Raw genomic sequence first — 12326 nt, forward strand, 5'->3', positions numbered from 1 at the left:
GAGTAACAAGCTGCCAAGAGATCCAAGTCCAGGTATGGTTGAACATAGATTGCAATCCATGTCCCACAACCTCAAAATCTGGTGAAAATTGGTACAAAGCCTGCATATGATCTGGTCTACATACTATCAAAATTTGAAGTCAAAATCTGGCAAGGGGTCATGGATATTGATTTGTGTACCTCTTCATAGTGGGGTATCTGACTGGATGATCTGATGGACATACTTGAGTACATCTCAAATCTTAAATTTGAGCTAAAGGACACCAAGATACTCTTAGCCAAAGTTCTTGTCTCTTGGTCCTGAGACTGTTTTGAGTGTTGTTTCAAGTGTAGCCCACTAAGATTGCTCTAACTTTTGATAGACTACTCCAAATCGAGTTAGGCATAGCTAGGAAGAAATCTTGCAAGAAAGTTTTGATTTTAAAGCTTATTTTTTCTAGGTTTCGTAATTCCAAACTTTTAGGATACCCAAAACTAGTTTTTAGAGACCAAAGGTGAGAAAGACCTGAATTTTGAGAGCTCTCACTAGGGGCAAAAAGGGATAAATTGCACTAAGCCAAAGTATACTTGTCAAAGATTATCTTGAAAGTTTTGAGTGAGCCTTAACCATGAAAAATTATCCACCGGGATTTTCTACTCAACTCAAAGACATGCAAACCGCAAGAAACGCTGCAAAACCTTTGACAGTGGGATTGGGAGAATACCTAGAGAAGAGGCATCCATTGATCAACAAACCAAATGTGAGATTCATCACAACTAATGTGTAAGACCTAGGAGACTAAGACGTAGGATCCTCCTCCCTACCGCCCTTTATATAGGCCTAGCTCCTAGCTCTTGCCCTAAGCGGATCCCCAATCCACATTGGTCCAATCTAGGCCCTTGGCCTAGGTCCCTGACCCCCTAGGTTGGGCCTTGCCCCGTAGGACCCTTTTCCTGACATTACTCCCCCCTTAAGAAGAGTTTTCCTCCTCGAAAACAAAAGTGGAGAACTTCTTCTTAAGAACACTAATGTTTTCCCAAGTGGCATCCTCATGGATCTAGCTGTTTGGTTGCCCGGAACACGATTCCGTAGGAGATTCAATGAAACCAAGAGTAACATCTTGATTTTCCACATTGTTGTCCATTTGCAACCATCTAGTGTTGAGACTCCATTTAGAACGCACATGAGCATGCTAAACGAGTATCACGACAAAGATGTACCTAAAGAGTATCGCTTTTCACTTTCTGTGAAAGTAACTTGCTGACCTAACTCATCAGCCAAGTGTAAGTCCTTGACTTGTTCTCAAATGTCATCAGTAAACAACCCCACCCTAACGAGTGTCAAGGTTGAGAACCTGACTTATACATGAAGAGACTACCGAGTCGCAACATGCATTAACTGATAGTAAGTAAACTCCAAGAAGAGCAATAAATGCTTACTAATTAGATCGCTTGGTGCTAACGTACGCACTTTGATTATCCTTCAGCACAAGATTACTCTTTGTAACCTGCCTATCCCCTTGGATAACTGACAGTATTTAGGTGTGTTTTTCTCACGGTTTACAGACAGTCGTCCGAGATGACTGGTAAACGGGGAATCACAGTCGTGTATAACATTGGTGAGGAATCAACAATGTCTAAAATAATTATCGTGGTTAACTTGAAAAAATCCACAAACGCCCAAACCGAGCCATGACCTCTATTGGTGATTAGTAGACCCAAAAGTAATCTCCTAGAGATATTGCACTTAGAGTGCAAAATGCTTCATAAACAACAACTTAAGGAATATGCATGCCGTTCCAAATCAGCCTTTACTAAACACTAGGGCTCATAACACCTAGTGTGCATGCATTTAGCAAAAACAAATCCGAACCTGTATATCCATGGTGATCCTTGCCAATACTTATGGCAAATGTGATGCGCCTAGTACACATTAAAAGGGAATGTAAATAGTTCTGAAAAGAAAGTAAATACTTTCAGTTGCAATCTCTTGCAAGCCTTGCTGAAATGTCTGAATCACAATAGAAGGTGAAACAGTGATCACTTCTTGGTACAGACAATGAAACTTTTTCATTAACAACTTATAGCCTTGCTATACGTATAAACAACTATCTGTAATGTTTTTTAGCAATACTTGTAGCTAAACAAGTCATTCTAAGTATCCAACAATTTTTGGCCACTGAAATTGCTTTTGATACGTCGTGCTAGAAAATGGTCTAGAAAACAGATTTGACCAGCACATAGGGACTTTGTCGTGACACATATTTGAAATAGGGGGTGCCAGTGTCAGTCCCAAAGACTCATATTCTCCACATGTGGAATATGTCTCAGCTAAGGATGTCTGAAAAAAGAACATCCTTCAGGTACAAGATGTACTTGTGTGTGGAGGTAACTCTAAACACTTTGCGACAAGAGTCAGAGGGACCCTCATTCATTGCTCCACACTGGCTAAACCGAACTTCTTGAGTTCCTAGACCATGTTGTATCCCATGTGATGACATGTGCCAAATCGAATCCTACAAGTGGATTCATAACATCGTAATGTACTTTGGACACTACGGCCCAAAATACGTGTTTCGACATGCCCTTGGCATGGCCCTGGGGATTGAACTAAAAGGTCAGTTACCCGTATTCAAATGCACAGGATCCTCCTCCCTACCGCCCTTTATATAGGCCTAGCTCCTAGCTCTTGCCCTAAGCGGATCCCCAGTCCACATTGGTTCAGTCCAGGCCCTTGGCCTAGGTCCCTGACCCCCTAGGTTGGGCCTTGCCCCGTAGGACCCTTGTCCTGACACAATGAATCCATGAGAGTTCTAACGGATTAATCTCATGAGGGCTTGTATAGGTTCACAAATGGGGATCATTGATATACCTTCTACTCTGTAATGTGGTTGCTTATTGTAGGGCCAACATATATAAGGGTGTGGATGCTTGCTATGTTTTAAAATAGAGAGACATTGTGCTTAGAAACATCATGAGTCTTAGGAGACTCTAGGACATGGATTTCCTCAAGCTTAGCAATGCCCTTTACATCACTATTAAACTTCTTAGTCTCTTAAGAATTCTTGTCTCTTTGTGCATCATGACAATCCTTCTTCACATGCCCTTTCTTATGGAAATAGTAGCGCTCAACATTACGCTTGAAACCACAAGACTTACTAGGAAAGTTCTTGTAATCCTTAGGCTTGGTACAATCATAAGTGTGACCTCTCTCTTTGTGAGATTGTGCGACATAAGCATCACCACTCTTGGTAGGCTCAAGAGATTTTCTATATATCTCTTCGGTGAGCAAACTACCAACTACATCATGGTAATCCAACTTTTCTTTACGGGTAAAGTTACTTTTATGGCTGAGCAAAAAGTATCCAACGAGGAAGGCGGAGAGCATAACAAGAAAATAGATTGAACCTCTTCATCAAATTTGAGTCCTTGTGACATCAATTGATTGAAAAAATAACATTGAACTCATTCAAGTGTTCGAAAATGGTGCTATGTTCTTTCTATGAAGCTCAAAGAGCTTCTTCATCAAGTAGACATTATTACTTGCACTCTTGCTCGCATATGTGCTGCATTAAACCATAAGGTACGAGAAGGAGCTTCACCAACAATAGTGAAATACACCGACTTTACAAGATGTAAGCGAATAGTAGATCTAGCTTTAGCATCGAATGATTTTCAATGGACACCCGTGTAACCATCAACCTCTTGGCACTCAAACAATGGATCCAATTGCTCTTTCTAAATCAAAACATCTTGAATCTTCTTCTTCTAGATACTTAAGTTTGTGCAATCAAACTTTTGAATGTTATAAATGTCCTCCTCAAAACTAGAAGCCATAATTGTCGAGTGTCAGAACTATGGCAAAATCCTGGGAAAAAAAGTTGACAGAGCTTCCCTTGTAAAATGAGAAAATTTTCACAAATGAGCATAAAAGCAATCAAATCAATAAACATACACAGAAAGGGTAATCACTAACTAGAAGTGCATATAACTGATCAATCTCTGACCGTAAATGACTACCAACACGGTGTCAATAGCACCTAGTCCTCTCTATACATGTCGTTTAGTGAGGCCTCGTATAAGGGTAATCCAACAATCTGTATCACCGAAAGGATCTCAACATTCGAGAATCCCTCAGCTCAATAAAACCTCACCATGACCCTCGAGAGGCTCAACAAATGACTCAAGATTATGTTCAAGCTGAGAAATGACCACCTATTTAACAATTCTCAGAAACGGTCGGGAACCGTTGTAGATGCCAATGAAGCTCCACAAACGATATACAATGGAAGTATCCCCAACTCACGTACATAAACGTAATAAGTCACTACTATCTAAAGCAAGATCCGCACATAAACAAGCATCCAAGCATACATAATCACTAAAATTCCTACGAGGATAAACTATTCTCTAAAGAACTCAATGCAATCAAAACTACTCTAACGCATTGATATATAGAAACTATAGAGCAAAACAATGCTCATACATATCCCACATAAGTAACATAACATTGCAAACACTAGATCTGTGAATATATGAACATGTTACCTATGAAACCTATATTCAGACACCTTTAATCTTGTAGAATTGACAAGCCAATATGCCTATGTCTACAAGTTGCAGAAATCAATCTCTAACCTACATATGGCATACATAAACCAAAGCACATATGGCTACCAAGCGCTCTTTGAGTGTGGAGAAAAGTACACTCCTATTTGAACGATTGTATGTGTATGCGTATGCGTGTCGAGTTCAATCCATCTCTACCAGGCCCAATCCTCCAAGAAAAATTATGTCGTTGTCAATGCACAATGGTCTCCGTTGATGTATTGAAATTAGACCAACCTACAATCAGATCATCATATCTCCAAAGTCGTGAGGAATTTGCAAACATTTTCTCATGCAAATTTGTAGATCTAAGGAAGCCGGGTAAGTATAGTAGGAGGCGTCTTCTAAATCTCATTGAAGGAAACTAGAATCACGCTGCAAAATTATGATGACATTAACCTATGACTTGCAGTAGTCCAAACGTTCTATCTCAAAATCGGTGAAGAATCCAAAGAAACGTCCAACTACACAATTGTGGAGCTTAAAAATTCGATTGGAAGTAGGAAAAATCAGCCTAAAATGAGTTGTGCATAAGGGGAAAAATAGATCTGTATAATGAGATAATAATTTGTTTTGCAAATCTATCCACACGTACACTGCCAAATGCTTCTTCGAGCCAAATCATTTCTTGAAAGTAGGATGCTAGCATGAAGAGGAGTGGGTTCTTTCATACTTTCATGAGGACGCTGCATTTGGGATACATGTTGATCAAGGAACCACAAAGCAGGTAATCTCAAAAGAAATTTTTGCAACTACTCTAGGGTAAAGGGGCCAATAACGGACTGGGATCCAAAACAAGGCCACCTTAAAAGTAAATGGAAAATATTACCAAAATACATGGGAATTATGATTGGATGTCACTGGGAATGGCAAGAGCTTGATATGACCTATCTATTCGTATCAATTTCATTGAAAACTGTCAATCCTATCACAAAATTCAGATCATTCACATTGAACGTCCCTCTATTCCTAACAAGAAATATCCTGGTGTTCAACCTCAACAACACCCTGAATATGAAAGTAATGTTCGGCTTATTCACGCAAATAATGTTCTTATCAAGCACCTACATGAAGACATTTGAAGAAGCGTTCTACATCGGCTTCTTCAAATATGATTCCACATTTTCATGCATGCATGCAAGGACTTGAGAGAAAAATTTGTGGCCTTCACTATTCATGACCAAGATACACCATTTTGGAAGATCACAAGGCCACAAGAAGAAGACCAGCTCGAGAAAATGATGCTTGCTTTCAACGAATATCTGAAGCTGAAGAAGAAAACGGACCTCGAAGACAGTGAGTGAACAATGAAGTCTTGTCAGGGACGATAAGAAACAGGAAGGGGGGAGTGTTGACTGGCATACAAAAGACATGCAAATGTTGTTGATAAAGAGCAGGTTGCCCATTAAAAAGCCCACCCATGTTTAAGAATACCATTTTTGCGCCTGGAGCCGGCATTGTAACTCAATGATGGGAATTATTTTTAAATGGAAATCAATCTCAACATAAACACTCATAAGAAGTTTTGGACAAATTCTCACAATAATTCCCACATTGTAACTTACCTCAACATCATGAGCTTCTGCTCGAGAGGCACCACATACCTAGCTAGGTACGATTGGGGGCAGGGGACCCCCAGCCCCCCCACCGGGCCGGCGGTCCTCTGCCCCCAATCGTACCTAGCTAGGTATGCGGTGCCTCCCTCACAGAAGCTCATGATGTTATTCATTGTATGAAAAACACTGGAAAAGACTCCGTTTTCCTACATGAGAAATTTTCTAAATCTTCTTGTGACTATCGCCCACATAAACAGCATTGCCCCTAGCTTTGTCAAAGTGACTCCCATGCCCAAAATGATCAAGCAAAGGCATCCCAGATATGAAGCTCATCGAGAATTTTTTCTGATTTCATGAGGACGCCACCTCTAAAAACGCACACTCCGGACGAGAAGCTCATCAATGATTTTTCATGCTTTCCTGACAATGCCAAATTTGGCATGCATGTTGATCAAGGAAGCACCAAGCAAGACATGTCAAGGCACAAGCAGAAAGTGATTGAATCTGGAAAAGGCCTCCACTCTGCATCTGTTTAAAACAACCTAGGGCTTCCTTGCGCGGCATTCATGTAAAGGCCATCACTCTGCATCTCCTGCTGAAATTTTGTGCAAGTATGACATGTTTCTACACCACCCTCTGACTAGCAATCCAGTGGCAAGTTCTATCACCTATGTTAATACTAGAATGGTAACAAGACACTTTTATGTCCTTGGACACTTTTGTGTCCTGTTAAGTCACCATTTTGCTTGAATTATTTGAAGAGTATGAAAATGAATTTCTAGCTGCTATATATCCACAAAGTTGCCTTATGAGCTGAAAAAAACTTGACTTTTTTTTTGGAGTATCAATTTCACTATTAACGTTACTCTTGTACAACATTTTTGAACCTGAACTGTGTGAAAAATCAGGTCCTGTTTTTGGCTTTTTTTCAATTTTTTGGAACTATACCACTCTAAACTTCATGTTTGTGAGGTTTAGATTGCTAGAGAATAAGCCTTCATAGTTTTCTCAACATGTCTTGATGCTTGTAGGGAGAGCTAAGTGTTAAAATTGAAAGTTATGACCAAATTACAAGAATTGCATAATCCTGTTTTTTGGGCAAAATTAGCACTTTTATGATTTTTTTGGTGGCTTTCTTTATATCCAAATTCAATTTTGATTGTGTCAGTGTAATGTATAACATAAAGCTAATAATTCTTGAGTTTTGGGGGACCTAATACACTCTACAGAATAGTATATGATGATGGTTGAGTTTTTTGATTGCTGGAGAATACGAGACATTTTAGAGTAGCAAGTATAACTTTCTCAATATTGATAGTCTCTTAGGCCAATTGTGTGTATTTTGTAGGTAGTAACCATATCTAATCATAAACTACAAACTTGGTTAGATATTGAGTAGTTTTTATGGGTTTCTAAAGGTCATAACGTTAAACCCAGTTTTTTCATGTTTGCTGTATTTAGCACTTTATCATTGCCCCCAAGGTTCCACTTAGTAAGAGATCCATTATCCTTTTGACATTATCCATAGCTCCTTTTGAACCCAAAGGCCCAAAAAGGGAACTAAGAAAACATGTATATAGTATCTGTATTGAGCGTGACTATAAAAACTTTGATGACAGGTTCGCAGAATGACAAAAATGCAACTTTTTTGTACCCATTTTTTTTGCCCAAAAAAAATTAGTGAGGTGAAAGCAACCATATGTTTTGATCACCAACCCGTTGAAGTTAATGAGGCATTTTATCTCATGTCCTACAAAAATCTCCACTCTTATTTATATGCAATCAACCGTAAGAAATTGTTGTTTTGGGCAAAATGCACTGGTCCATCAACTTTGGAGGCTTGTAGTGACCAAGGGATGAGAAATTTTACAAGTTTCTCATTTTTTTCATATGTAGTAGTTCTTGAACTATAAGCTCATGAAAGGATTTTCAAAAATGAGTGGATCTACTATGGTTTTGGAATTTTTTCCAAAACCCTGAAAGGACACTTTTATGGCCTGTTAGGTTACCAGTCTAGTGTTAAGATCTTGTGCAATGCTACAATCCTAAAAGCCGCACCCGCAAGTGATGCCTTTACCTAACCTCTGTTGAAAACAACTCAGAGCTTACTTGCCACAGGCCATGTTACATCAATTCGTATCCAATGAAAAAAGCACAAAGCTTCCTGACCCTATAATTGTTCAGCATATCTTGTAGTCAACACGCTCTAGGAGAAGACATCCCATATAGAAAGGTCATCAAGAACTCTTTGTGCTATCACGAGGGCATGACGACATCAATTTTCATCCAATGGAAATAGCATAAAGCTTCTTGACCCTGTCTTTGTTGAGCATATCTTATAGTTGCCACGGTCCAGAAGACGACATTCCAAATGGAAAGATCGTCAAGAACTGATTGTGCTATTGCGAGGCCGCCACATTTGGCATACATATCAACGAAAGCACAGAAAATTTCTCCAAGAACCCACAACTAGCAATCTAATCGTGAATCCTTCCATGACAAGTTGTTGTGTAAGGCACTCCCTCTTGATGTGGCACGCTCACATTGCAGCTTTCACCAAAATCCTCTTAGAAAATCGTCGTTCTTCATATGTTTCACGTTTTTCTTGAAAAACCAGCACTGCAATTTCAGAGAAACCTACTTCTAGCCTTCTCTGTTACTCCTTCACTCTGTAATTCACATACACATAGCATTTTGCTTTGTCTAACTGACTGTGTTAAGCTTCCTAATCTCTGGATTGAACTTCGCTCTTCTTGTTGCAAGTTTTTACAAATTCATGGAGGCTAACCATGCTCCTAAACCTCTCTCTCCAAGAACAAAGCACCCTTGTTGAAAATGGGGTGAAAACTTCCCGAGAGGTGAACCCTGCGGGTAGTGTTCCCACATTTCCGCAGATGAGTTCTTAACTGCAAAGATTTCCCAAGCTGTTCTAGCCATCCAAACACCAAACGCTTAATTTGCTAGATACCTCCACTCTAGCCAATTCAGTCCTCTTACATGTTTGCAACATTTCAGCACCCCCCCTTGGTGCACCACTTCCAACCATTAGTGTTTCGATAGCGGAAATTAATTGACAGTTTTATCTCAATCCTAGTGGAGTATTCTTAATCTGAGAATTAAGCTAATCTCTTTCAAGTCAGATATAGACTTGGTCAAGGAACTAACTTTTTGATTCCTCCAAGCATCGACTTTGGTTCAGATGCTTTGTTGTCTTTACCAAGTCGCAACAATAGCCATAAAGACTTCATCCCTAGCAAACTTTAAAAGGATGTGGGATTTTTGAAATTGAGAGTGAAGTTGTGCAAGGATCAATAGGGCATATGCTCGGTCGCACCATATCAATATTTTGGTGACTTAAAACATATTGAGTGTTTGTGAGCGACTGTAAAAGCGTAGGCTTTGTTTCTTTTTTGTAAGGGCTCTTGTATATCGATATAGGACATAGTTACATTTGTGTTAAGAACTAGATATAACACTGTAAGAAATGTTCGCCACTGAAAAAGAATAAAGAGCAAAGAAGATGTTTGGTTAAAACAAACACTATAAATGGTTGTGTTTTAAATTTCATTTGCTTTGGTTTTGGTCCTTTGTTACATAAATTTACCACTTTATCGCTTGTCTTGATCATGAAAAAATGTATATCAGTATTGTACTTGCATAAAGTCCCACAAAGATAAGACATATTTTAATCTTTAGAAGATTTGTGCTAGACTGAGACACAATCTGATAAGACCCCAACGATTCCCGAATGCACTGTTGCATTGAGCCTTGCCTATTCTGTCTGCTGGCCCACATGACATGGAGAAAGAGAATTACTTTCAATTGTAACAGCATGGTACCTAGTTAATATTCAGAAGTCAAATGTACACTCCATACATTACCCCGTGGGACCTTCAGAGTTCCTCTGGGCTCTGCAATATACGAAGCAAGAGCTGCAAAATTAGCACACCCTTCAAACATGCTACCTGAGTGCATCACCGCACGCGTCACTTTCAATTATCTTTAAGAAGGCATCACTGTTCATGGCTTTTTTCATGAGCTGAAGACTCGTGCTCTTGGACAAACAAAGAAGTGCAATGCTAAGGGAGGTGGCTGTGCAGAGCTTAGACTCTATGTCAAGGGGTACATCAGAGCAGCATTCCAAGAAGACATTGCTCTCAAATCACCGAGGTACAAAAGTTAAAAGTTGTCTTCGCTCAATCCAACGCACAGCACATCAGAACAAGTCTCATGCACTTCGAGAGCAATAAGCAAATATCAGTGCTGCACCACTGACGCATGGTTAAAGTAAACAACTCTACATGGCATACTAGCGCATACATTAAAAGCAAACCATCAACTGAACTCTTCTTCTTCATGACACCTACCTCTTGAGCTATTAAATCATTTTAGCCTCATTTAATCTACACACCTCATAGTTGTATCCAGAGTTTGAATGTTTCACTGCAGTGCCTACACAAATGAAAAAGCTCCATAAAAATGTCGGTCTTTTTGAAGTAGGAATAGAAGCATATAGATATGCATACACAAGATAAAGATGGCAAATGAAGTTATGCTGTGTCAGCCTCAAGTAGAGTCATGACTCATTTTGCAACTCTTCCACGTGTTGGATCCGGCCAAAACCTACATACACCCTTCAATGAGCATATTTACCTTGCCCGCTCGTTGCAAGCGTGAGTAGGACCACAACCCAAAAAGAGGCCGTTAAGGGCCACGAACGAGAAATGAGGGCAGCCTCGATTCAATGATAGCAAGGAGCTTATCTTTATCTAAGTCCTCTATCTGTTGCGGAGAGTATCCAGTCAGCTTCAAAGCAGCCTCCACAAGTTGGCCCCTAAGCCACTGAGAAAGTAAGGCGCCACAGCTACTAGCACACTCCTTGTACAATGGAAAATAGGCTATGGTGACCTGTAGTTGCAGAGGAAGCTCTTGGATGTGAAGAGGAGAGGAGCCCCGCTTGATGGCTCTCATGATATTCAGATGGTGAGCTTCTCCAACCATTCGGCCTGATAGAAATGCCTCATCCGACCATTCGGCCTTGAAAAACGCTTTTAATTCGGCTGAGATGGACTCATCCTCCAACTTCGACATGCTGTCTGCAACTGCATATGTTGCCTCTGCATTATTAAGAAAATTTGCCTGCAGCAAAAATGCTATCCCTTTTAGAGAGCCGGCACTTCGTTCACCCGCAGCCTTGAGTATATCCAAGCTCAACGAACGTAACACGTGAAGAGGAATGTGCTTCAAAAGGTAGTCAGCGACTTCGATTCTGCTACTTGAAGCAGCTGCCGTCAATGCAAGACAAAGCTCCATATCCCTGCACCCTCTCTCCACAAACCATTTAACAACTTGCATACACCCTCTGTCTGCGGCTCTCATCAACGGGCCCAGAAAAGCAATTGCATTGCCATCATTCACTAGACACTCCATTGTACCAATCTTGCAGTAATGAGAAGCAAACCCCAATGCGAGATCAACATCAACTTCTATCCCGTTCCTTTGTGCGATCTGCAACAAAGAGAAATCCGTAAACAATAGGAAATAAACTTCAATGAATAAAAGCATGACATTTTTGGCCCGGAACAAAATGGCACCCACATCAGTAAAAGAATCAAACAGGGAACCTTATCTTCAAAGAGAAGCAAAGACTCTTAGGTATGAACATACCTAAAAACTGGCTGGTATATTAGGAACATGTAGAAAACTTTAAATTTCTGTACAAGAGAACAGAATGAAACCCCTCCGAGGGGTCACATAAATGAGAGGGACAAGCAAGCTAATTAACCCTCGATAAATCTATAAACAGAAGCCCAGTCAAATGACAAAATCCCCTCTCATATCAGACAAAACATGAGACATTCTGACAATTGAATGTGCAACACTGCAGTATAAATCTCTCACCATTGCTTCACCGTCAACTTCTACCAAAACTAGTTTCCTAAGATTCGCGTACATAACCACAACATTAAGCATTACAATGGATCGTGAACATGAATCGTGTTAAGAGTACCATGTTCCCCTTCCAAATGCTTTTCCTCCTGCTTACACGCTTCTCATCACACGTGCACTCAACCTTGGTTGTGGGGTGGCCACCGTGGGTTGGCCACCTGTAGATCTCAAGCACAGTTAGGGTAGCACTACGTCTGTCTCAAGCTTGTCTGGCCATTTTCTTCTATTTAGGATG

At 40.2% G+C, this 12326-nt stretch overlaps 1 protein-coding gene across 1 annotated transcript in view; it reads right to left on the bottom strand.

Moving 5' to 3' along the window:
- Positions 1-10512: 10512 nt before the first annotated feature.
- LOC147463040 (ankyrin repeat protein SKIP35-like) overlaps positions 10513-12326 on the bottom strand; it is a 47492-nt gene continuing 45678 nt past the window's right edge. Inside the window, exon 3 of the mRNA XM_086486737.1 lies at positions 10513-11650. Within this exon, the coding sequence (XP_086342863.1) occupies positions 10847-11650 (804 nt within the window). The 3' untranslated portion in view covers positions 10513-10846. The remainder of the gene's footprint in view (positions 11651-12326) is intronic.

This window comes from Adiantum capillus-veneris, chromosome 2 (assembly GCF_014529385.1).
Source record: "Adiantum capillus-veneris isolate H3 chromosome 2, ASM1452938v2, whole genome shotgun sequence".
Taxonomy (NCBI): domain Eukaryota; kingdom Viridiplantae; phylum Streptophyta; class Polypodiopsida; order Polypodiales; family Pteridaceae; genus Adiantum; species Adiantum capillus-veneris.